Source organism: Perca fluviatilis, chromosome 23, assembly GCF_010015445.1.
Source record: "Perca fluviatilis chromosome 23, GENO_Pfluv_1.0, whole genome shotgun sequence".
Classification (NCBI taxonomy): domain Eukaryota; kingdom Metazoa; phylum Chordata; class Actinopteri; order Perciformes; family Percidae; genus Perca; species Perca fluviatilis.
Genome location: NC_053134.1, coordinates 12905104 through 12932823, shown reverse-complemented (window position 1 = coordinate 12932823; position 27720 = coordinate 12905104). Strand labels below are relative to the sequence as shown.

Genomic DNA, 27720 nt, shown 5'->3' with positions numbered 1-27720 from the left:
AACAGCTGGAATAAACACATAAAAAAACAGCACGCTATGAGGTTGCAATCAAATTCTGCACACCACCAACACTGTTGAGGAAAGGATCTGATGAACAGATGGAAAGTCAGGCAGCTGACGGCATGCTGCTTGGTGTGAGCCAGACTTCGGGCTCCCCAGTTTAATAATACAGGATTAGTCACAATGTAAATTGCCATGAATGTTAAGTAGCCGGAAGTGGTGAAGGAAGAATTCATACCTGAAAATAAAAGCAAAACCACAATGTAAGAATACTCACTTATGTTTACTTAAGCAAAAGTATGTAAGTATATTCAGCAAAGTATGTGTAAGTAACAACTATGCAAGTAGAGTGTCCCCCATCACTGTTAGGTGTTATATTACTATTACTAATGATGAGTTAATAGTAAGCAGCATTTTAAAGTTGTAGTTGGTTGAGAATAAGTGGAATTAAACTACTTTACTGTATATGATGTGTGGTAGTTTAATGTAGCCTATTATTATCATTATAGGCTTGGTATAGAAAATCTTGATCTGCAAAAAAACTATTGCTGTCAAATAAGTTTGTAATAAAAAGTACAATATTTTCCACTGAATGTATAAAGTAGCATAAAATGGAAAAGCCACAAACGAAACACAGACATCACAGTATCACACACAGCAACATACAAACACAGCTCCACGTGCAGTCCCACATTGCCAAGTGACCAATTGCATGATTGAATGGACACTGCTCTGTAATTACAGTCTATGGCAATATGTCTGCTGCCCTCTGTTCCTCAGTCTCCCTCACAGTCTTCTTCCATCCATCCCCAAAGCCACTGACCCGTTGGCTTCTATGTAATGACCACTGAAACGGGTCATTCTGTCTTATTGACACAGCCATACACAGCCTGGACATTATGGCATGTCAGGATTGGGGATCATAGTTCCAACAGTTAAGACTGCAGTTGTGGATCACGGTCCCAGTTAATGACCTCTGTTACGGGTTGTGGAAAATGTCTGCCTTGATGTCGGTGTTGCCGTGTCCATCTGTCTGTCAGCAAAACTCTGGAGGTCATGGCCTATTCTGGGAGACACACTGACAGTAACAGTGCCTGCAGTTATGAATGCATTCATTCATTCATTCATTCATTCATTCATGCATTAAGAAAATCAGACACACACCACCCTAGCCATGGGCCCCATATCCATTAGTGTGACCTGTATGTTGACCCAACCCCGCACCCTCCAGCAATCCCACATATTGGGGGGCTGGATCACAGCCCCTAGACTCAATGATTCACCAGGCGACAGATGGAGAGGACACATGGAGATGGTGGTCTGCCATCCATTACCACACATGTACAGCCTCAGGAAAGGGATATACGCATGTCAAGTGTTCTCATTTTACGGGCTGTAAAGAAACATTGAAGATTTAGAAATTTGATGCAAGTTAAATACACTAGATTCATGACAATACAATTTTACTATGAGGACAGACGAACAATGCAAGTTTAAATGTAAAAACTGTAGGTTTAAAACAGCTGTTGGACGTTGGAAATTGTAATTTTCTTAATATAAGCAAACTCATTGCTACCCTGCCATCTGGTTAATTTTTGAATAGTGCCAAAAACAGAGTGCTTATAGATTAAATAAAGCAGTGATATTGTAGAGTGACTGGGCAATGATTATGGACAATGACACACAAAGCAGCCAGGTTGCATTATTAAATGTTTGTTATTGACTGAATTTTGGAAAGGTCTATTTTCATTACCCCAATGTATTGTCAGCAATTTCAATAAGTGATATTTTGTAGATAAAACCTGGGAAGAATCAGCTGATTATTCCTGTGGTTGTAGAAGGGCTTGAAGTATCTGTGCCCCAACAGCTTGGAGTAGTATTGTTTGTTTTTCTGCATTTCAGAAGCCACAATGTAAGGGAAATGTGTGCAGCATGTTCAATATTATGAATATAAAATGCAATGGTATTTCAGTTTATTCCATTTTACAGAATTGAGAGGCCTTCATCCCGGAGGGCTTTGAATTAGGAATGTTCTTTGCTACCCAGAAACAAGGTTACCACTTAAAGGTAGCATCTCTGAAAATGCTTGCATAGGTCCGGTGGGAGCAGAATTCAGATGAGGCTGGAGAGTGAGCATAATCTCCTCAATTTCATTGTTTTCCCATTTCTGCATTATTTCCATGAAACACATGCATCTCGAGGCCCTGCTCAGAGATTGAACGTGGCAAATGTAATTCTGTATGTGTTCCCCGGGCGTTGCATAGGTGTTAGTGACTTGACTGACTTTAGCCTGCGTGCCTAAGGCCTTGATGGGATCTGTGCCACCCATGTACCTCATAATCTCTCTGGAACAACACTGCCCCCCAGCACAAAGTCTCCACCTGGCCACAGGAAAGAGTGTGTGTGTGTGTGTGTGTGTGTGTGTGTGTGTGTGTGTGTGTGTGTGTGTGTGTGTGTGTGTGTGTGTGTGTGTGTGTGTGTGTGTGTGTGTGTGTGTGTGTGTGTGTGTGTGTGTGTGTGTGTGTGTGTGTGTGCCCAAGTTTATGTCTAATTCTTTCTGCCTGGTTGTATGATTGACTTCTCTCTATCGCTCTCCTTTTCACTGCTATCTCTCTTTTCTATAAGAATATTGGCTCAGTAACTGTTTACAAGTCTATCGCCATGGCAACAAAAGCAGCTTCTAAGCAACACCCTTGTTTTCTCCCTTCCTTAGGCATCTTGGACTCTGCACTTCCTGCTGTCCCCAAACAGTTGTATTACATTTTATACTTGCAAACACTTTTTACATTTTATAAATATGTTTTCCAATATTGTCTTGTATTAAGTTTTGTGAAAGCTCAGTGGCAGGATAAATTACTAGAGTCTGAATTACAAAAACAGCAACAGTGATACGAACACACTAAAATAACAGTATAATGAGCACAGTGGATTGCTTATCAAAAACACAAGTTAGAATGGGAAATGTTTTTCTCCATGTTGTATGAGGCTGACATTTTGGCGTTGGAAGATACAGTCTGTTGTCACAATTCACTACTCTGAAGCGAGACGAGCATGGTTGTCCTGGCTGAGATGGAGCAGTTCTTTCCTGGGTCTGTGGCTGGTCCCCATAGGTCATCGTGTTTACAGAGGCTGCAGATGCGGGGATGTTTTCTCTTTGACCTACCACAGGCACTTTGCCAGGCCAAAGTCTTCGTCTTAGTTAGAGGGCCGGAGGCTGAGAAGATATGGTTCTCAGTGGACTCTGTGTGTTTCAAAGAGGATAGTAATATAACCAAACACACTTGCATGTGTTTTGCAAAGATTTAGACAAAAACCAAAACCAGTTATGTTATTTGTATGCGTTTTAATATTATTTAGTTATGTAGATTTAATTGATTAATAAGTTCAAAATCTAGGCTCCTCTGTTACAAGTTTATATTCTCAATATTTTAGTTATTGCTTAAGTCTTAAGCAATAACTAAAATATTGAGAATATAGTGTTAATAGACCATTGAGTCTCCTACTTTACCAAAAAGCAATGTTCTTCCTTCCCACTTACTAAGGCTTAACCAAGATCAGGTACTCCAAAGGGAGAAAGTACGAGGTTTTACACGGTGTTTAACTCTGAAGTTTTGTGTCTATTTTATGAACGGAAATATTATATTGTTGTAGAGGTGAATGTGAACTAGCAAGGTCAGGTGGAAGAGGCGGCATTAGATTGGAGAATAGCAAGGAGGCTCACCAGGCAATTATAACAAGATTAGGGGGAGATTTGAGAGATATTGTACTTGCATGCACATAACCAGACCAATCTAGCCCTCTCCCACTCACTCTGCCACACGCAAACTTAAAGCCAAAATCCAAATATTGCAAAATAACAATACTGATAAAGAGATAGAAGAAAAAGCATGAGTTAATTTTAGTTCAGTTGTGCTCTGCAATTGTCCGGATGGCCTGTGTATATCTGCAATAGCAGATAAAACAAAAATGCCCTGAGATCCAAGTGTCAGTTTTACCGTTTTACTTTGAGTCCATTTGTCATTGCCCATCTCTTCTACAGCCCGTTGGTAAAGCGTAGTGTGCACACACTGCCAACATTTGCATTTGGAAATGGCTACATTAGCTCATATCTGAAACCTCACCACCCATTAGTCAATTAAAGGGTTAATGACATGTCTAAGAAGAAGGTTTACTCTTGGTTGGCACATACTGCTTCCAGACGACCAACCTTTAATCTAGCCCACTTAAATATGCATGAGCCCTCCTGGTGGGGCTTTAATGGCCCTTAGTTTCTCCCCCCATCTAAACCTACACCCCTGTCCCCCATTTGACAAATGAGATAGTGGACCTTGAGTAACCAAGACAACACTTTGCTCAAGGTTCTGTGAAAAGAACATTGAGGGAGGTACTTGTCAAAAATGGCTGCTGTGAGCAAGCCTCTCCTAACCTCACATTCATAATGATGGTCGAGCATCAGCTCCTGTGATGCCAGTATGTAAATATCACACCCACTCCTGGTACAGAAATTGACACGCCATATAATGAGAAACTTTGTCTTACCTGATATTACCTGACAGGAGCAATTGGTATTACCTGTATATGTACACTGGCAGTCCAACTAGATGCCCTCATGTCATATTCATCAGCCAATGTATGTACAGCCAATGTATGTACAGTATTATTACTGGTAAACATGGTATGAGTACTTGTACCCAGATGTGGCATCTTTGACACCAATATTGATATTTGAGAGTGTAAGATTACTTGACAACAATATTTCTTTTCTTCTTTTTCTTACACAAACACAACATGAACAAACTGACGAAGAAGCAGGATATTTTATTTAACTATGGTACAGTTTAGAGCTGGGCAATATATCGATATATCGATATTGTGATATGAGACTAGATATCGTCTTAGATTTTGGATATCGTAATATCGTAATATGGCATGAGTGTTTTCTTTTCCATGTTTTAAAGGCTGCATCACAGTAAAGTGATGTCATTTTCTGAACTTACCAGACTGTTGTAACTGTTCTATTATTTGCCTTTACCCACTTAGTCATTATATCCACATTACTGATGATTATTTATCAAAAATCTCATTGTGGAAATATTTTGTGAAAGCACCAGTAGTCAACGCTACAATTAGGGATGCACCAATCCGACTTTTTCACTCCCGATACCAATGCCTGGGCTTTGTGTATCTGTCGATACCCGATACCGATCTGATACCGTTGCTGAATTAATAATAAACTGTATACCTTCCACCTTATACCTTCCTTCCACCATGTGGAAGAGACTAAAGGCACCAGACCTTCCTAACTAAACATTACTTTCCTAACTAAGACAAAATAACATAGATGTAATGTATTGAATTCTTATTTATTTGTTATTTAAAAATTGTGCATTCAAATCGAAAATATAATGTAATCAAACTTCTTAAAATAAATTTAAAGAAATAATAATGGGCCTTCAATAATGGGCCAGGAGTACATAGAATATCACAAAAACATGTTAATGTCATCATGTTTACTAAAAGAAGTACTAAAAAAGTTAAAAACTTTAACATTGTTTCCCTTTCAAAACAAAATAGTTGTAAGCTAGTTGTATAAACACTACCTTGGCCACAGGTAAGTTAGGCTGTTGTAGTGTGGTTGTGGGCGACTGAACGTAGCTCCGCTGTTAGCCTCCTTCGGTGTTTGAATAACGTTAGTAGGTTGGCGGACGTATTTCAGCGAGGCGAGACATCTTAAATCCAGTGTTTTAATCATTGCTCTGAACCCGTCTTTCTCAACGTTCTGTAGCCGGACCGGAGGTGGATTGCGTTCATAATGTTGCTCCGCTGCATGCTTGAAGTGACATGTCTTTAACGTTAGCACGGCCGAGTAACGTTAGAGCGATGGGGCAACAACAGTGGCTAAATTATGTCAGAATTTTTAGAAACAAAAAACTTTGGAACAACAGACGGCTCCTCTCTTGAGCACACGTTAACAGTTATAGTAAACATATCTCTCAAAGGACTCACAACTGCTCCTGTTAAAATGAACATTTACAGTAAACGTGAAAATAAATTGTAAACAGTACAAGTTCTAATCATTGTAGTTAAATAGTACTAAATAGAATTTTTGAACATTTTGACTACCAGCAGTTGGTTTCAGCTGAACATTCTTTTAAAAAAAAGGTTTGTAAGGTGTCCTTAGGTGTCTTGAAAGGCGCTGACAAATAAAATGTATTATTATTATTATTATTATTATTATTCTGCTGCTAAAGCAACCGCTACTGGTACAGTTCTATAGCAGTTGCTGCTTAACTGTAGCTGTGTCCGAAATTGCATACTATGCACTACCTCCTTAATGTGTATAGTATTGTTCAACATATTTTTGTGTGAATAAACAGTAGTATGTATCTTTTCGGATGCACTGAGCTGTAATCACCACGTCACTTCCTGAGAACACTCCTTTCCGGTTGGAGACGTGTAAACATGCTAACCCGAGCAAACCTCCGCTCTACCGGCATCGTCAAATAATGCTTTATAATTGACTTAAGGTATAAAAAAAACACACAGCCTAATACAACTTATATGTACTTTAAAGCTCCAATGTGTAATGATATCAGGCACACCCCAGAGTGTCAAAGTATATGAGAGCTGTACCACCTTTAATTTGGGTAGGACGTTTAGACCAAAAAGCATGGAATTTCAAGCGTTTCTTCAGCCACTTCTGTCTACAACAGTCGAGAACCCTTTTGCAATTATGTAAGCACATAATGTAATCTGAAAACTGAGATCACAGCCATCAGACTCAGACTGAAAGCAGGACATATTGTTTTAATTGCATGTGAACAGTTATTGTGCTTTGATTGATTACCTATATCGCATTTATATATATATATATACATTTTTAAAAGCATGTTTCCTGAATTCTTCCACCCATCCTTCGTACTCATTCAGCCGTTATTCTATCTCTCTCTTGTGTCCCAGTGACCTGAGAACATATTGTTGTCTAAAGGCATTTCTCCGATAATTTCCAGATCAATCATAAACATATGGAAATGGCAGATGCATGGCCACTTAGTTATTGTAAACAGGTCAATAATATCAATGATGGGAAGCTAAACAGTAGAGGTCATTTGGATTGGCTCTAAACATGTCAATAGTGTTTATTTAAGAGACTGAACTGGGCAGCGTACGGCCAACTGTTCCTCCACAGATCTATTTCAATGCATAGATGGAATCAATGTGCAAGTAAGCTTATGTAATTTGAGTATGAAATGAGTGGTTTGCCCTTGCTTTTTAAATTTTCGCACTGACCTCACACAGATCCCCACTAGAATTATAATGGAAAAAGTGGGATGGTAACCATGCTACAGTGTAAGGGACAAGTCTCATTGCACTTGGGAAACAAGGTCATCCACTAACCTTCTGTCTCCAGCCGCAAAGCATACACTCAAAGGGAAAGACCACCATTACCGGCTCCCCAAAGGGAGTATCAAGTCAATTCCCAGTGGGAACACAAACACGCAAACACACACAGCTTTCCCCCTCTGATATACACACAGTCGCAGGCATGTCTACACTCCTCTCAGTCCTTCTGACTTCACCTCAATTACCGGGAAACATCTTTTTTTGGGTTGCCGTGCCTAATTAGCATGGTTCACCACAGAGCAAGTGCTCGGTTAAATTCATTTATCAAAGGGGCCTGGGACAATGCTTCATGTCACACCATTAGGATTGCAATCTCTCTCATCATCTCTCCAGCTCATTTCATGAAGCCATTTGACAGTTCTGAGCGAGGGAATGAGGTAGGGAGGGAGGAAAGGGGGCAGCATTATAGAGCAATGGAAGGAAGGTAACAGCATGTTAAACAGAATGCTAGAGCGAGGATACATGTGGATACTGAGTGAAACTGACAAATCATGTTAGCCAGAGACACGATGAAGAGAGCAACAAGACGAAAGAAAAATGAGCGACAGCGTTTTAGAAAGTGGCAGATGGAAGAAGAGAGTTGAATAGATTTTGTGAAAGACAAATAAATGAGGAAGAGAGGAAGGGAAAGGAAAAAAAGGCCTCAAGGGTATTCATATTGAGGCCAGTTTGAGTCAGTATGGACAGATATTTGTTAAAAAAAGTGCTGGCAGCTTAAGTCTCTCCCTATCACACCTTCCCCATGAGAACACAACTTAATGGGTCTTTGTATACATACACTGCCTATAGAGGCCACTGCAGCCTTCAACATGCATCAAATATTCAAAGCATCTTCTGTTCTCAAGACACACTCACGCACACATACCCTCAGACACCCTCACGCACATTTTCTCACAGCCTCTAAGCCATAAATGTCAATATAGAAAGCAATGCTGGCACATCTCTCCCTCTCCGTCGCAGTCTGTCTCTGTTTTGCTTCCTCCTTTTGGTAAAAGGGAATTGTTTATCTGAATTGCTAGAGGATATTGTGAATCATTTTTCAAAATGTTATCATTTGTTATTTTTCACATGGTGTGCAAATTGATGCATGGGTAAGAGAGGGGATGGGGGATAGGGACTGAGGGAGGCGACCATCGGACAATCAATCACCACAAAATAGCCCACAATGACAAGTAGAAGGTCTCTGACATTTTTGACTGACTTGATTGATGTGTTTTTGAAGTGCAGGGGGGAAACTTCCTTTCTGGCATAGAACAGATAGATCACTCATCACTTTGCAGCGCTCAGCTGGGATCAGCCATATACTTTTAAACATTGTGTGTGGATCTACTACACCAGCCAGGTGTTTCACAATGAAAGAAAGGGTACACTATCAAAATTGTGACTAGTTCTACTGAACATCTTGAGTTAATTTCTCACAATAATTCTGATTATTAAAACAAATCTCATTACGGTTGCTTGTGGCAGTCTGTGCATTATTTTATGAACTTTGTGTACTTTAGACTTTACGTTCATTACAGTAATGTGAAAGAGCAACCTGTGTAGGGGAACCATAATGTAAGGTTTTCTCTCAGTAATTTTTTGCACTCTGTCGTAGCACAGAGACTCTATTGTGCCACAGTCATTCAAATCCATTTAGCTGCTATGCGTACACTACTTTGAAAAGAGTTTGAAAGCTTTTCAGCTAATAGCTTGAAGATCAGTTGTAACTTCACATGATATGAATCATTTTTATACTTTATATTCTCTAACATATGCCTTTTTTTCTTTGAAAAGTATTGGAATTTTCATTTATTTGTTTTATGTTTGAGAGAGATTAATAGAAAAAGACATAAAGTACATAAATGAAGGGGATCTTGTAACCTGTAATCCTTACTCGTAACTATTAGCTGTGTCCAGAGGTGGAAAGATCAGAAGTATTGCTGCTTTGCTAAATTCTATGTACAAGTAAAATCAGAGGTATTAAAGCTTGTGGCCCACCAAAAAATTAAAGGATAGTTACTCTAAAAAGTCTTGACAAATGGAACACTGGAAGAAAAGATAGAAAACAGCTTAGAGAATTTGAGTTTTATTTTCCACTTAGTATGTGCCATGAAAGGATACATGTTCTGTCTTCTCTCCTCAAGCTATTTTCTCCTGGTGCTCTATTTCACACCGTTCTTTCTCTTAGCGTAAAGGGTGGCAAGGCAAGGTGACATTTGAAAAGTGCATTTCCCTCTCCGCTCCGTCAATCTGTTCTTTTTCCTTGCAGACAGCCCCCTCCATCTGCATGCACGTACGCCAGCACGCACGCAATCACACACACACACACACACGCACACACACACACACACACACACACACACAAACCTCCCTGCCCAATGACAATGATGTCCCTGGTTACCACCGGGGCTGTGTGTGTTTGGTAGACCAGACTGCGACCTCTGGACCCCTAAATGACACTGCCGGGCTGCGGTGTGACCCGAGGGCCCATTAAGTGTCAAATCCAACACCAGAACTGTCACATACAATCGTGGCGACGAGCTGTTAGACATAACACTGTCCCCTCCCGCTGACAGGTTCTCAACACCTGTGTCAAGATGATCGATTAGCAGATTGAGTCCCAAAACCTTGTCCTCCTACTGTACTTGCTCTCCTCTCTTTAGTCTGATTCAATCAGGGTTGCAATCATTTATATTTCCTCACACACAGACAGCAGGTCTGTTTATCTCCCTGGTGACAAAGTTTTGTTGCACATTTGGAAGTTAATTGCTTGGCTCATTAGCTGTGTGTGTGTTTCTGTCTTGGAGCAGCAGGGGATTTGATATTATCTTGTAATGGTGAAATGTTTTACAGCGGGAGTGGTGATCTCTCATCCTGAGGCATAAAATGGCCTGAGTGCTTTGAAAAGCCCTGTGTGATCTGTTCATTCTACTCATTCATTTTTAATATCCTTTGACGAGAACGCTTGTTTTCCATCACCACCACCATTTTGGCAGCGAGGTAAACAGATGGATACTGACAGTGAGCGAGCGTCTCACAAGTGTCTCGCTCCACCATATCTCCTCGTTGACAGAATACAGCAAGCCTTCACCCAGTCTTTTTTTTTCCTGCGGGTAGCCAGTAAAATAAACACCAGACATTATATGAATTTATGTAGCACAGAAATGGGAGTAAGTACCAGTATGAAATTGTCAGCTTTTCTACCGCAGTCACAAATAATGGGGCTCTATGATGAGTTTGTTGCAGTTCATGGTTCAGACAGCTCAGATTTGTATTGCTGCAGCTGCCTTTTATAAAAGGAACTTGGTTTCAATCTTTAATGTTTAATAACTTAAAAAATAAACAACTTCCCTTCACTGTGTGTGTCTCTCTCTCTCTTCCTCTGTGTGTTCCCACTCGGTTTTGCACTTTAACTCCTTGTCACGTCCTCATTTTTCCATTTGATCCAAAAATTCTGAGTGATTTGCTTGTCATTTACGTGACATTTGCTAGCCTCTTTTCATCCCATCAGACACAAGTGTAACATTTACCACTGCAGCAAAGCTATTGACAAATTGCTGTTATTGTGACTTTAAATGCGCACATAAACAACCAATTCATTAATCACTTTCTGCTGATGGCTTTTGATCAGCAGAGAGAGATTGTGTTCAAGGACTTGTTGAAGGTTGCTGTGTGCAGATCTGTGATTGCTGTGTAAATCGATTATGGCAACACCTTCCTCCAAGGATGCTGTCAGAGAGCCAGGAAGCTCTAAGCCAAGGGCCATGTTTAAGAGAGGATATTGCTTATTGAACATTTCATGCAATCTACATACATGTGCAACACATGCTTACATATTGTCATGAGTCTATTGAAACTAACATGCATACAATCCAGTGTGCTTCAGTTCACATTAGGCTAGAGGGATGTAGTATTATGTAGTCAAGCATTATAATGGAATGTTGAACACAGTTTCTAACTGACTTCAACAGGTAGTATGATAGGATATTATGTGTCACAATAATGGCACAATTTGATGGACGTCTTAAACCTGCAATAATTATTCAAATTATTATATTTACATTCAGTTCAATAACTGTGGGTCACTCATTGTGCCACAATCACAGAAAACGGACACTCAAATGCAGTTTTATGGTGCTTTGTGGCATATTTTAACTCTCAGGCACTCTATGTGCAGCCATTTTCTGCAAACAAGCTCTGATAAACCCACTGTATGCTATATATACAGCATACATGGCAGACAGACAAAGATGGCGACTGGCCCGTGAAGAACATTGAATATCTAGCAGGGTGATGACCCAGATAGTTCTCTCAGAATCAGAATACCAAGCAAAGCTAAAAGGAGAGTGAAAATTCCAAATGAATGCAAATATTGCTCTGATGGTTGTGTAAGTAGGTATATATTTTCTAACAATTTATCCAACACAAATTTATAAGGCGATATGTCAGGGCTTTGATGTTTTGTACCCCCTAGTGCCCAGAAATAAATTACTATAGCTTTGATAATGTGATGTATGCCCCCTTCCTGTTTAGCAGCATGTTTGCTCAGTTGGCTAAAGCATGGTGAAATCTCTTGTCACTATTTTTTTTTTTTTTTGTAACAAATTTACTTCCTGCACTTTCCACCTGTTGATGGCTGTGAGTCTGGGGCATACAGAGATGTTTTTTTGGCCAAAAAAGAGGGAACATTGATGGATCATTGCACTGTCCTGCTGACAGCCTCAGGACCACTCTGGCTAGGTGTCCTGTCAGCCGCAGGGTACATTTGGAAAAGAGACTGATATGAAGAGGACATTGAAAGGGTGGGGGATGTAACGGGTGCAGGCATTGTGAAGGTAGGAAATGAGAGGCAGCTTTAAAGAGAGAGGCATTTAGAGGGACAACAAGAGCAACGGGTAGAGAGGGAGCATGAGAAAGAGAGCAAAGCCAGGTGAAGTTATGTTTAGTCTTTTGAGGAGGGATGTGGCTGTTTTGTCAGCTTCTACAGGCTGAGGGTTATCTGTCTCCCCCAGCTGTGCCACCCAGCTGTCACACGCTGCTATGCTCCACTCTGTCCTGGCATCCTGGCACACGACTCCCTCTGCCCACCATTCTCTGCTTGTGTGTGTGTACTGCACATTTGTCATTACGGTTGAAGATTATTAGCATGGAAATGAGCAGGTTAGGTTGTTTATGCAGCGTGAACCAATATGAGAGTCTCTCCATGCCCTTTCCCCCATCTCCAAGACAGTTGACTATCACTCTAGCTAGCTACCAACCTGCTGCACTTCCTTCTGCTTTTTAATTAATCAAGTCGGTCTGTACACAATGAAAGTTTTCTTTTCAAGACAGTCTTGGAATCTCTCTGAAGTAATTTCCCACTGGAAGCTATGTGCCTCCTTTAGACACCAGACCAATCTGCAATCCCCACTGGCCCTCTCACCACTCCAACCCCGCTGGGTAAGAGCCTCAATTACCCAGAGCCTATCACCGCAAACAGCCACTTTGAAGCCAACCACCTGTGACTCACAGACTGTGGGAAGCATTGGCTGTATAGGGCTGTGTGGGGGGAGGGGACAGCCAAAGCCTTGGGCTGGCCAGCCAACCATTGATTAAGGGAATCAGTATTGATTAAGGGAGCAGGGGACATCTGGAATGGACCAATTTATGTCCCCACATCAATTATTCAAATGGCTGCCGCTGAATTGGATTAGAGGACGATCTTCTTGCCATCCTTTCTACGCCTCTACAATCTGTGCCCTCTCAGCAAGCTGTCGCCACAAGTCTCCTGACAAGTCAGCCCCTTAAAATGCAAACTTTTAGTTTGCCACATGGACATTTACTGCATATACAACTAGTGTAAGTCACTGTGCTCTGTTCTAAATAAAGTGCATTGGTGCAATGCTAGGCAATTTCTTCATAGCATTCCCCGATCACTGGCCAACACCTATGGCCGGACAACACTGTGTTGTCAGATTTGTTTCTCAGTTTTCCCTTCTCTCTGTGTTGACATCTTGAGTGCTTGAACGCAGCACAGAATGGCACAGCCTGCTAAAGTCTGGGCCAGAGGGTCATTCATATTCATAATGTTGGTGCTAGAGAAGCGGTGAAAACGTGCACGGCTTTGTTCACGTGTGGTGTGTATATTTTGGGTGGGGGGTATTTGTGTTCATCTCTGTGTGAGTGTGCCTGGCGGGATTCTGCTTTGTGTATCATGCGGCAGTTGGCCCTTTAGAGACAGGCCAGCACTGAGCCCAGCTGATGGGCTCCTGTCCATTGTAGACACGCTAACATGGTGGGAATGAGGAGTGTGACTGAGCCAGTGACAAAAGCCCACAGGTGGCTGACTATGATAGAGGGCTGCCCTTTCTCTGTTGCCCCACCGGAGCAGCTCATAGAAACACTGATTCCTTTGACAATGATTGATGAATGATTTTTTTTTTCAGATGTTATCATGGACAGTGTTTGACTAAACAGCAGAATACTTGAATGTCATTTTTTATATTATGTTATCCTACAATTTACTGTATAGGAGCAGTGATGCATTACATACTCAAGATATCCCCTTTCTGTTTCATGGCACTAATGCATGGAGGTAAAGTAAATGTTGCCATTGATTGTCTAGCTACTTCATTTAAGAGCATGTCCATGTCAATTGAGAATACATTTAGCATGAAAGAAAATGAGATAAAGTGCTGAATAATTACTTCAATTGTATAGAGGGTGATGGCAAAACTTATTTTGTAAGTATTTTGTATTACTTATATACCAGAATATAACAAATACCTACACTCCTGTAAGTCGATAACACTGTTTCTGTTATAAAAACTGCGGGTCTTATTTATTAGTTAATACTAATGACATTCAAATTGTTAATTGTTTCACTTTGTTGATAAGTGAAAACACATACAACATGTTAAAAAATGTGTTAATGTGCAAATGGAAAAACACTGCCATTACACACTAGCTACAGATGTGAAACAGCTTTACAAATAGATTGATTTTGTTCCATATTGTTTTAAATGTAGTTCTGTAGTTCATGATTTAAGAGTGTTTTGTAATGGACTGGAATTGTGACATGGGAAGAGCAGTAAATGGTACATCTGTCACAGTGTTGAGGCAAATCAATTACAGTAAGAAAACCATTTCCTCTTCCTGTAGCTTATACATGTTTCCATGTTTATGCAGCACAGGAAATGTCTGAATCGTACCTGTCTGTTGCACAGCTGGAATCCATTATCAACAGTAAGAACATTTTGAACATGTAAGCGGACAATAAAGTAAGATTAAATGAAATGTACTTCTCAACCAGATAATCAATTTACTCTGTTGTATAGGCTCACACAGCTCTGGTTATTCGTGTTTCGGTGAGAGCATATGGTGCTGGAGACCGTGGAGCAAATGTGCAGTTTAAAAGGAATTGCATTGTTGTTATTGATTAGGAGTTGAAACAGGAGAGAAGATTTGTGGAGCATGTAAAGGAGAGACTTGTTTGTGTGTGTGTGTGTGTGTGTGTGTGTGTGTGTGTGTGTGTATGTGTGTGTGTGTGTGTGTGAGTGATCATGTGAAGATGAAATCATAATAATAAACAAAGGGCTCTGTTCTGTAACATATTGCACACAACCATGTCCATATTTGAAGCAGTCCTGGATAGGGCAGTGTCAGGCCAGGTTTTGATAGTTGTTCTACTTGGCTGTATATAGTCCTTCTGACCGGGATTTATGCTGGGATCAGGAGTAGTTGGATGTGACCTGACTGGCCCATGTGAGGGAGAGACATAGTTCTGTATGCTTTCTAGATGTTAGAGTATACATGGTCTAGTGTGTTCTTCCATCTAGTAGCACAATCTACATGGTGGAAAATGCTAGGGAGTACAGACTTTAAGGATGCCTTGTTAAAGTCCCCTGCTATAATATGTATCCCCTCCAGGTGATCGCGCTGCAGTTTGTTCACTATGGTTAGCAGTGAGCCAAACTTGGGCTAATGTTAGCATCGGGGGCTATGTAGACGGCAGTGTGCCGTTCTCGTGGTAGATAAAATGGCCTGTATATTAACGACAGGGCTTCCAGGTCAGGTGAGCAGTGCTGAGCAATGATCCTGCTCTTGGTAGTCCATTCATTATGCACAAAAATGCAGTCCTCCGCCTCTGGTCTTGCCGGAGTTCTTGTCTCGATCCTGCCGGTAGCTAGCTCGGCCTGCTAGCTGCCGACAACAATCCACGGAGCGCCCGGTCTGGCTTTGTCCTCCAGGATGTTATGAGCCGCCTGGAAGGCTCTCGTAACGGCTGTGTTGTATCGTAGTCCTATATTGATTAGTTCAGTGTGGCTGTACTTGTATAAATATACACCGACAGGAGAGCTAGTAGCCGCTGCGCAGCGACATCTTTGTTGACATTAGTGAATGTGTAGCGTTCCAATGCGTTTTGAAGTGTTTTTATCTAAGTAATTTAAATACTTGATGATGTCAATTTGCACATCGTTAACACAACAATGACGATATTATCGTAAACGATATATATCGCCCACCCCTACTCACTTGTTTATACTTATTGATTTGACTCCAGCAGATCTACACACCTTGTCTTAGCTCAAAGGTTACTTCAGTGTTCAAACTCTTTGTTCTGAAGCCTTTTGACAGGCTCAGATTTGTATCTTCATTCTCCATCTGTAGTGTTTAGGGTGTTTCTGGCTGTAACATTTAGTCTGTCTGATTTCTTTCCCACTCTATCCCTGCTGCTACCAGCAACACAAATGTTTACCAAGGCAGAGCAGACGGAGGAGAATGGACTAATATCGGTAATTGCTCCCATCTGTTTGCGTACAGTTGTCAGTATCTCCGCGTCCACTCCTGAAATTAGACCCGTCAACCAGTGTCCAAGCTACACTTCTATCATCAATCCATCCATCCTGCCCTCTGCAATCAGGCATTAGATACAGCAGACAGTTATTCACATGTCAGGAGCCACATGAGAAACCTCACTCCAAAACTCAAAATCACAAGCAATAACCAGATGTTTCAGAAACAATTTTTTAAATTTTTCTGGCATCATCTGAGATTATTAAAATGATTTTTGGCAGTATTTAACTGCAAAACCCAAAACATTTTAATTCCACATACTTTCATATTGTTACCGAATTATTAGAAAAAGCTTGAAAACACTCTGTTGTGAGTGACAGATGCCGCAACCTTCTGAAGAATAAAAAAAGCTAAGGAGAGAGAGATTATAAGAAAAGATTTAAGCTTTGTGCACCTTCTCCAGTTTGACACCTCTAAATCTCAGCTAAAATCCCCTTCTTCTTGCAGTCTTCATGCTCCAAAGCCAATTATTGTTATAGATACATCACAAACATAAGACAGGCTGGCACCATTAGCCAGGCCATACCATAACTAAGTGTGAAGTGTTTTATACTCCAATATAACTGAGCTGTATGTGCAATCCTATAACATTAGCCTTACGTGGACCTGTTTAAGGCCTTTCTTTGTAAAGATAACTTTGTCACAGCAGCTGATAGAGTGGTATTAATCTTTTAAATTTCTCTGTTGACAGTAAATCTAATAGTCTCTTGTCTTGACGATAAGTCTTTAAAGCTGAGGTGGCCAGGGGATGATTATGGGTTCAAGTCCCCAAAGCTGCAAGTTCAGCCTTATCGATCATCCAATCCCGTAACCCCTCATGCCCTCTAATACTGATTACCTGAACAGCACCAAACTCTTCTCTTCTTCTCCTTCCTGTCTTTCTATTACTCTATCTCCATGTGGACAGACCTTCTAATTTTTTTTTGTCTCCATGGCCACATCACATCAGTGTGTGTTGATGTGATAGTGGGGTGGGGGTTTGGGGTGAAAGGGCTGTGGTGATCATGGGAGTGTGGAAAACCACCCCTGGGGCGAAGCAATCATAGCCGGCTCTCTATCATCCTGCCCCCTTCACTACCTCCATCCAACCTCTCTCAACCCATCACACCTCAGAGTTGCCTTCCATTATTCCCACTTCACTAGTCAGAAAATTAGGGCGACACTTGGCAGCCCTCCCTCCTCTCCCTACCTCTCTTTCTGACTCTCCTTCCACCATGCCTCTTTCTATATCTCACCCATTACCCCCAGTTCACTGGTTGGTATATGGAGGGTGACACTGGGCCAATTCAATCTCTTTTCCCCGTCAGCTACTCAGTCTGCTGGAGTGCCGCAGCCTCCGGTCTATGGGCATACCCCTTCCTACATTTCATACCTTCCCTGCCCTCCTTTGCTACACAGAACTTTCTATTTCCTCATCTGTCACTCCTGTGTTCCATTTACTTGTCTTTTTTAGCTTACCTCTGACCTTTTAAAGTCCTATGTGTCTCAGGGAAGGTGTTTCAAGATGGCCTTGTTTTACTGGGGTAGTGATATGCTTTATTGTGCAGATGTACCAACTGAAAAAGTTAATGTTGCAAAAAGTCAGATGCAGAATCTGTGTGTTTTGTAAGATAACAAAGCCGCCACTTAAAAGAATCTGAAAATGTGTCCATTAAAGGGGTGATAGAATGATTATATAGGGTATTTATTATTATTATTTATTTAACATTGATTTGGCTGAAAATGTCCCGGTTGCTATTATATGGGCCCTTATGCATCCCTGTGTTTTGGTCCTATTTGGAACAAGAGCTTTTCTTCCAAATATGGTATGCTCATGAATATTTAGATGAGCTGCGCGCTGATTGGTTGAGGAACCACATACACATACATTGGAGACGAGACAGCAGGTTATACATTGTTTGTCTGCTATTTCGTTATTAAATTCACTTCTGAGACTTTTTTATGCGAGAAATCAACTATATAAAGCTCAAATATGGGCCGTTTTACGAAAATTGATGGCTAATTGCACAGACCCCGGCCCGCTGTGAGCTAGATGGATCTCAGTCACGGCCAGCAGCCCGCGCTCCATACCTGCGCAAAGTCACCATTTCTGTGTTACTGGAATATCAAATGTCGAGGCCCTGACGGAGCTCCAGGGCCTGAATCTCTCTGCTCTCTCTCCCCTCTTCCTGTAAATGGCTGGTGTGTGTGAATGAGAGCGCGGTCAGCGAGCTTGTTACGCCCGCAATCTCTTACCAAAGGTTCCAGTTAACACTAGAACGGCCATTTTGAAATTTATATGTGTAATAACTTTGCTGAATAAAAAAATACAATCCTGCTGCTGCCTGACTTTTCCTAAAATAGTCTGTATTTTAATTTAAAATTGTTTTTACATACATTACACTAAAGGCAAAGAAAATACAATCACTTTTACCTTTTTCGGCCATACACGGTCATATTGACCGCTCGGATTTTTGCGGTATTGTTTTTAATCTTTCGCGCGGTTGAGGATGCATCTTGGTTGCTTAGTAACTACCATAGTCTCTGTCAGAGAAACGTAACTAGCAGTAACAAGTGTGGGCATCACCGATGGGCCGAAGGCAAAGCCACAGTCGGTAACGTAGGCTACTACGGCGTGGATGGACTCTGTTCTGAATCAGAAGGCAAGCTCCGGGCAGTCGCTCTGTGAAAGGCGCGGTACACGTAGATGGCCGGTGGCTGTTTACATGTTCATATAACTTATACATCCTCGATCTGGCTGGAATCATTGCACACATCCTCTCCAAGAAGTGCAACAGCTGTAAAATTGTCCGGAGGAAGTTCATGCAGCAGCTGGCAGAGGAGCTGAGAGAGGAGTTTATGGAGGAAAAAAGGGCAGCGGTGCATGGTCCGAGCAGCGCTGCGCACCAGAGCAGCCAGGTTAGGTTATAGCTAAATGTTCAAATAAGATACTTATAATTGTTATTTGGCTGTTATGAGTTAAGTTGAATGAATTTCCACTCCATATTTTTCGAGATATGAATGTATGGAATAATGACGGTTTACTATACCATGAAATGAATTATTGAAACACGTATTACTACTCAAATGTATAATTAAACTTGTTAAAATGTACATTTCGGTGTTATTACGTTTTTCTAAAGATATCCTAACACAATACATAATACAATATCGCAATTAGGTATTTATCATGAGAGATTAGAGTTTGGAATGTGGCGGTCAAAATGTCCGCTCACGGCAGTTCTAGTAGTTATGGAATTCCGGCACTTCTAGTGTTAATCTTATAATGGATATGTTTTGAGTTATTTAAACAAACAATTGGGGAAATAAACGCCTCTTGTCCGCGAGTGAGCTAGATGGAGCTCTTATCGATGAGAGCTAGCTTGCCTCCTCTTAACGAGACATCTGAAATTCACAAAAATGCATTAAATTGAAATCGACATTTGATAGATCCAGTAACCCAGAAATGGTGACTTTGCACGGGTATGGAGCGTGGGCTGCCGGCCGTGACGGAGATCCATCTAGCTCACAGCGGGCGGGGTCTGTGCAATTAGCCATCAATTTTCGTAAAACTGCACATATTTGACCTCTACGTAGTTAATTTCTTGTATAAAAAAGTATCAGAAGTGAATTTAGAAATTAAATAGCAGACGAGCAATGTATACAATTTCTGAGCTCTGCGTGACCCAGATTCAGAAGACTGAGCTGACCTCAGGTCAATGGTATGTAAATGTCTGGGCGTGACAAAGACTAGGAGTTGAGGAGTTGACATCAACTTTTAGCTTTGTTGAGATTCGCCCGTTTTCAGCAGCAGTTTCAAATTGTGAGATTTGCAGAGGAAAGAGGTGTCAATGAGATTTTGAGGTTCTATGTATGTCCTATTTACCCTCCAAACTGTCGTTTTTCAACTATGACAAGGTAAAATCGGTTTTGCATTTTATCACCCCTTTAAAATGTGTTTGACTGCGTTTGATGTATCGTATTGAATAATGCAGATTGTAGAATAAAATAAACCAGTTATGTGTTTACTGCAGAACTATAGCTAAGCTTTGTAGCTTGATATGTGCTTAGAGGCAGGGATTTTACTTTTAACTTCCTGAATGGCTTCAGGACGGATAGATTGACTTCAAGAGGAAGAAATGTATGGGTTCAACTAATCTTTACCAATGCTACTGTTTCCTAATTATTTTGGTAGTAGATTTTTGCTTTCCCTGCATTATAATGACCAGAATTGCATCATGTCAGGAAACACCTCTCATTAAACCAGAGAAGCTTTTGTAACCTGCCTCTTGCCAATATAAATAAGATCCATGGATTTACCCCATGCAGCATATTTTACTGTAACTAAGATTAGGAGTTAAGCAGCATTTGCATCACTTGGAGTCGTAATAGGCTGATTCAGAGCCAAACACAATGAAAGGTCCAGGCCCAGTGAGCCAGTCTTACTCATTAATTGATAATCCATCAGCCAGTTTCTAACTGCCAAGTCCAACTTGGAAGATGGAATGGAGAAGTTGTCGAAGTTGGGAAGATCTATGTAAATTTACATATGTATGATGTACATTCAGCCCTGCTTTCCTCATTAAGAAAAGGAAAAGAGTTGGATGGAACTTTTTAAACAACTTATGCTCGAAAAATAGGCTAGCTGCCCACCTACTCGCATAACACATGGCTACTGTTACTATCAGCTGCTTCTAGTAGACCAACACAGTCTTCTAATGTTAAGTTGATTGTAGCTGATTTGTGGGACCAGCTTTGTTTATTCTAGTCCCAACTTGCAGGGATGTTTATTTTTGTCCTGCCCAGAATGAGATGGCTTTGTTATTAGGGAGGGAAGTCGCTTTTCTAAGCCAAAATCATCCACTCTGATGACAATGGTTTTGACTGAATTGGATGTCATCACTGTGGGCTAGACTTCTGTCCCTGCTCTTAGAAAGGTAGGCTCACAGTATGTTGGATGTTAATTTACATACTATTTAGATATTTACTCATTGAACTACTCCTATTCAGAATCCGACTATTCAGTGAGTGTGCACTTGGACTCGGAGCATGACTTCCCTCCTCCCCAGTGGCAACATGGAAAATAAGGCCATATACTTTAAATTAATTGGATAAAACCATAATTTGATCAATGTGAATGCTTAAAGTGTGAAATGATTTTGGCCATTATGCATTTTTCAAAAAATCTGAGGGTTTTCTTTTCATGGGAGAGGTCTTGTCCTGCTATTACAGTAATTATTGTAATTATTACAATGTTATTATGCATCCTGACATGAATACAGTTGACAGCACAATGATCACAACAGCTGTTTGTAGGGCTGTGCAATTAATCGAAATGTAATCGTGATTATGATTTCGGCTCCCAATGATCACAAAAACAGAACAATCGAGAAAAACAATTATTTAGCTCATTAAGTTTTGCAAGTAAACTCTTATTTTCTCTTGTGTTCTGAATGAAAAAATAAAGTTTAAATAGGAAAAGTATTAAGGCAAAGTTCACAGTTGTATGTGTTTTTTTTAGTTTTGTTTTACTGTTGATCTATTTAACTTTTTCTACTAAGTTCAATCATTGCAACATCTTTCCAGAAGTCATGAGTAGTCGTGTTGAATTATCGTGATTTCAATATTGACCGAAATAATCGTGATTATGTTTTTTTCCATAATCGAGCAGCCCTAGCTGTTTGTTATGCATCTTTGTGCATCTATTCTTTGTTGCTCTGTCTGGCACCAGAAAGTGTGAGACCTGCATGGCCTCAACATCCCTGAACACCAAGTTTGGCTGACGTAGCACTTGCCACTAGGATGGAAAGGAAAATTAGAGCCATTTGGCGAGACACAGTCTCTATGTGCAAGCGCATTCCAAGAATTCAGAGCTATTATCCTGTTTTATTTGTCAGTGGCTGTTGCTTTGAGTTTTATGTAATGATGCTTATAAACTTTTGTTAGCCATAAAATATGGCCACACCATTTAGTTTAAAGCCCTTGTAATTCCTGGTACACCCTCACAGGTGTTTTCAGACTGTACCTGATCTTGGGACTGTGTCTCCAAGTCTCCCATGTTGGTGATGTTGCACCTGTAAGGACAGAACAACTTACTCATTTTTTTATTAATTTTTTTCATGTTTCTGATCAGAATTTCCTTTTTTTGGCATAGCTCCAACCACAGTTTGCCTGTGAAGGGGTCTTGGAGGTTGACTGAATCTTTAAATATTTATCATCAGTGTGCATCTTGCAGGAGGCTGTTTCACAGCAGAGTAAGGGGCATGTCAAAGTCTAAATCTGGCTCATAGTACTTTAAGATTCAGACCATAGTATTTACAGTATATCTTTTCAATTTAAACTTTGATTGCCAATGACAGTATAATTCAAATATAGCTGTTGTCAATTAGACTCCAACAAGACTGCAGTCTGCACATTGAAACAAAGAGCAAATGTTTGGTTTCATAATAAAGTTTATTCTATATTACAAATAGTATTTTGTTCTTGACTGCAAAATAGGAATGCATTATATTTACATACACAGGTATACAATTAATTATAACAAAGTTAGAGAAGCTCGCCTTATATCCCCCAGGATTCATTTTTATCTCGATAAGATACTCTTTATCTTTCAAATATGGTCTAGTAAAAGTATTTTCTAGCATGTTTCTGTAACACCTGCTATAACACTGAGCTAGGAGGACATTTTAAGTTCCTACAAAACGTTTAAAGGTGGAAACTTTATCTGTGGTCTTGGCAACACAAGGTGGCTTCTAGCAGACAACATTTGTTACAGGGGAAGGGACAGGGCATGGAGAAATGAAAGACAGGATGTTACACTGGGGGGTAGATTCACAATGACAGTCCAGGATGTCACCTTGTGTTATTTATTAACACACGGCTGTAAGGGGAAACTTTGGGTATCTAGACAGAGTATACATTGGCTACAGAAATGAGAGGGGTTCTTTGAAATTATGTGGTTTCAGTAGTACATTTCTTACATAATTAATGCCAGCTTTGCATGAATTAATCAAGGCCCTCAATCCGTATTCACATAATTTTCCAATAACGGACATGGATAGGTTTGATATGTTTACTACATAACATGTCCAGCAAAGGCCTTGTGAATGTACCCCACCAAGTTGAAACAACGGACATCCATCATACTGTATAGCTGCAGACAGTAATAAATGGACAATGACTTGGATATCTCACACACATTGGACACAAGGGCTAAGAAAGAAACAGTCACTTGCCAACCTCAGTCTTAAACATAAGTCTACTATCAAGCCTAATGTGCCTCTCTTATTAGAAAGTTATGTTTATCTGTATGATAAATCACATGTATACATAGTTTCTTCCAGGTGTTTTTCAAGAAAATTGAAATTATTTTGTGACACATATATTGGCAAACATATGCAGTCTGTTGTTACTTTTTATGAAATTAACCTTTGTCGAACCACATCTGTTTGCTTTCATAAGTGTCCATCTTTAGTTATTTGAAAACAGCTTCATAACTCAAAATGTTTCTTTTCTGTTCTGGGCTCAACTGGTGGAGAAAACTAAATGTAAGCAATTATAATGATGAAATAATCAATGTAATGCAGTAGACAAATATCAAAACAAGATGTAATAGCAGCAAAGACCGAGCAAGACTCAACATGCATCGTCTGTGTACCAAAACTGAAAGACACAGCTGTCACAATACACCGTAATGGAGGACACAGTAAACAGGACAAGACATTCTAAACAGGGTTCATGTTGTCTGTAAGATCCATCATTTTAAAATGAACAGTTGGCTCGTAAATGACTTTAAAATTCCCAAGTAGTAGTAGAAGTATATAAATATCATTGAGCAAGGCAGTTCCTTTTCATACCATCCAAATAGGTCAACATGCAAGGGTATATAATATCTGTTTTATTTAGCATCTAACACTTCACAAAAACCATGGGCATGAAGTTCTGCAGTAGGGGTTGAACTGGATAAAGGTTCCACCTTAAACGAAAGTTATAGTTTTTATTACATGAACAATCCACTTTTTCCATCCTGATTCTTCCAAGCAAAAGAAAGATAAAAGAACACATCCACATCATCATTGCAAGGCTTAATTTTCTTATTTTTCACTTTTTTTAAATAAGTTTCTTAAATTGTTAACGTTTTACATGCGCTTAAAAAGCCAATAAAGGACCCAAGGTGGACCTAGGGCGGTCTTCACACATTCACATCACCACATGGGGCACGTTGTCAAGGCAAAAGAAAGGGCAGAGGTCAAATGGTACGTAGGGCGCCTCCATCATCTCTCTTTTAATCGCTCTCTCCAACAAGTCGTATCTACTTTTAATGTCTATCATTTTCCTGTTTATCCTGCCGTTATGCTCACTGCTTGTTCTATTCCTGATCTGCTTTATCAGAGTTTCTCTTTTTTTTCTTTTTTTGAGGCTTGGAGAAGGCCGCCCCCTGCCGCCACTGAGGACAACTACACTAATACAGACAAGAGCGCCTCAACAGTTACACACTCAAGAGTTAGGGTTTTGTCGTATGCAACTAGCTACCATCTCCAACGCTTGTGCAAAACAGAAAAGAAAACTGCTAAGTCAGGAGCTGGACACAAGGGTGAACGGTGTGCCGAGAGCTGGAGACACCCTGGACGATGGAAAGAGGAAGGAGGATCGGATCACCTCGCCCACAGAGCCTCTCACCTCGACACACTGAGGTCAGAAAAATCACACAGGTTTCTTAAAGTTCAAGTCACAATAATTTTTTTGTCCTAGAAGTAGTTGTCTTTTACAGTCCTTTTTTGTCAGTTCCTCAGTGGCACTTTACAAATGCATTTTTTGACCATTTTGAAAATTTCAAGCTCCTTTGGTTTTTGGCTGACCAACTAAGTCCATCTTGTTTGATTTCTCCACACAAAAGTCTTTCAATAAGAACATCCTGGGAAAGAAGTGCTACTCTCACAACAGGACCCCTTTCGGGAGCAGTCAGTCATCTCTGGCTACACTGTATTGAATCATTCTTCTCTTTTTAAATGTTCAAGCAGTTTCTTACCCAGTACATTTCAGTCAGCTTTTCCATTTACCTCCTCCAGGGTTGGTGTAGATATCTGGGCAGTCAGGATCTTGTGCAGCTGCTGATTGTGTGTGTATCTGTGCGTCTGTGTGTGCTTTGATAGACCGTCGCGGTGGCGACACAAGATTGGAAGTGGCAAGAGCCAGACAAAGACTGCTCCTGGTGTTTGGATAAGCAGTCAGAACACTGTCTTCCAGAGTTGGTTGTGTGCTTCTTACAGAGGATCCAACTTGGGTCGGGGCCTCCAGAGTTTTGTCTACTAGTTTAATTTTGCAGTAGCTACATAAGCCAGATGGAAGCAGAAATCATGAGCGTTTTTCTTTGTAAATGTATGCTGGGCAGGGAAAAATGTGCGAATGTTGCAAACGGGTATAGATTGGGGATGCTCTGGTTGTAAAGTAGTGTCAGTCACGTTTCAATAAAGGAAAAGTTCAGAGAAGCACTAAACCTTCCCTACCCCCATCAGTCTTTTCTTAAATACAACTCCAGCTACATTGAAAGAACACAAGAACGTTCTAGGTTTGCCTGGACTCGCCCCAAATTTCGCAGATATGTATGCTTCGCTTGTAGGTACAGTGTAAACTTGGCAAACCATCCTTGCATTAATTTTCTTCAGAGGTGTTCATTTGGCTTGCAGTCATAATTTTTGAAGTTTCCTCTTAATCTTGTACATTTAATATAGAACTACAATAAACTGGACTCTAGAGATGGTTTTATTTTAACTATCCTATTTTTGAAAAAAAGTTGTCAACAAAATGGACACCCACCATTGTGGTTTTTAAAGAATTACCTATCAGTGTAAATTCTTGAAGGCAACATAAAAATGTTTTTCCCCTCTTTTCTTCCAGCAGGGGGACTGAAGTATGCCAATATGGCCAGCTTTCAAGCATCGCCCCTTGAAGCTCTCCCTGTGGTGAAGCTGAGGGATCCCCCGCATTGCACTGTGGGAAATGCCGACTTCAGCTCCGAACCACCCTTCAGATATCTTAAGGTAAACTAGTCTATGCAGCAGAGTGGATGAGGAAAACAAAATATTTCTTGGGGAATAGAGAAAGCAGAAAAAAGGTCAAGGAAGAAGTCATCATCTTTGAAAGGCGGAGGGAGGAAATCACATGATGAAAAAGATGGGGACAGGTCTTCACTCAGGCACGGCTCGGTTTCTGATGGGGTCTTTTCCCAGTGCGCCCTGGGAAGTGCGGTCCTCAGCTCTCCAGACTCATGAAGGCCACCACCTGCTCCAGCTTGAAGGCCAGCCTCTGTTTCCGGGCTGCATCGTCCTGCTCCAGTGAACACACAATCTGCCAGCAGGACAGTGAGGTAAACACAGACACACAAAGACATTACTAAAATTACTCAACATGACAAAACCGCAATCAGTACTTTCAAATCTGGTATATCATGATAGCCAATCCTACAAAATGCTCCAATGTGTTTCTGTATTTTCTTTCTTAAATATTACTGTTGACAATATTTATTCTAGTAAATGCAATATCCTGATGACATATCACTGCCGAGTGTAGAAAACTGAAAACTCTAAAAAACCGTTAAAGGAATCCTCCACTGAAAAGCTATCTTTTGAACATCAAATATTGTACTAACCCTTTCATGAGTGTATTTCCATCGAGATTGGAGAACAAGTCCCCCTAACTTCAAAATTGTCCTCTTATACTGTAGTCTGGCCACCACAATACAAATGAGGAAAGTAAGCTGATGAAGATGCAATCATTAAGTAATAAGCTTTATCAGCAGAAGCTAGTGCTTGATGTATTTTTGCCCTGGGGTTTGCCTCTCATGCTGCTTACAGGCTAACCATTTGATTGGTGGAGCATGTTGGCCCTGACACAGCCGGAGAGGATCATTTGAGACACTACTCAGGACAGAAAAACCACATCAACCTCCTCTGCATGGTTAATAGTGGGAACAAATAATCACATATCTATCAATGAAACCAAATGCAATTGTAAGTAGAGTCAGCGCATTATCAATACAGCAAATTACATAGCATTTATTATTATTTGGTTACTCTACCATTATTATGTAAAGCACAATAACCATATTTATTAGTATGTGCTATTTGCTAGATTGATATAAATGTAGATTATATTAATTATATTATATTAATTTTCAGTGGAATATTCCTTTAACTTCCTACCAAAAATCTCTAACCTCAGTGGGTCGAAATTGTACTAAATCTTAGATAATAATGTTACAGATGTGTTGTAAGTGTTAGTATTACATACCTCCTCAGTGTATTTGCCCACATAGGAGTAAATCTCACTTAGAGAGCTCATGGAGTTGAACTCGTTCATGTGCATCCTGGACTGTTCTGCTAAGTAGGCATTCATGTCCTGGTCACTGATCGCTTGCATCTTACTAATGTCGGAGTAGTACCTATTAAAAGAGACAGGGCGGAATAAAACAAAGCATAAACATTTGGACTGTGTTTTCTTCTGAGAACATTGTTAAAAGGA

General features: G+C 40.4%; 1 protein-coding gene and 1 long non-coding RNA gene across 6 annotated transcripts in view; one reads left to right on the top strand and one right to left on the bottom strand.

Annotated features, from left to right (window-relative positions):
• Positions 1–27720, top strand: part of LOC120553123 — a 104142-nt gene that overhangs the window by 71632 nt on the left and 4790 nt on the right. For all 3 annotated transcript variants that reach the window (XR_005638105.1, XR_005638106.1, XR_005638104.1), the window contains exons 4-6: positions 24619–24893; positions 26098–26240; positions 26430–26566. This is a non-coding gene — a long non-coding RNA (uncharacterized LOC120553123). The remainder of the gene's footprint in view (positions 1–24618; positions 24894–26097; positions 26241–26429; positions 26567–27720) is intronic.
• plxna4 (plexin A4) overlaps positions 22635–27720 on the bottom strand; it is a 250922-nt gene continuing 245836 nt past the window's right edge. For all 3 annotated transcript variants that reach the window (XM_039791208.1, XM_039791207.1, XM_039791206.1), the window contains 2 exons: positions 27490–27640; positions 22635–26547 (listed from right to left, as the gene is read on the bottom strand). In XM_039791208.1, the coding sequence (XP_039647142.1) occupies positions 26452–26547; positions 27490–27640 (247 nt within the window). In that variant the 3' untranslated portion in view covers positions 22635–26451. The remainder of the gene's footprint in view (positions 26548–27489; positions 27641–27720) is intronic.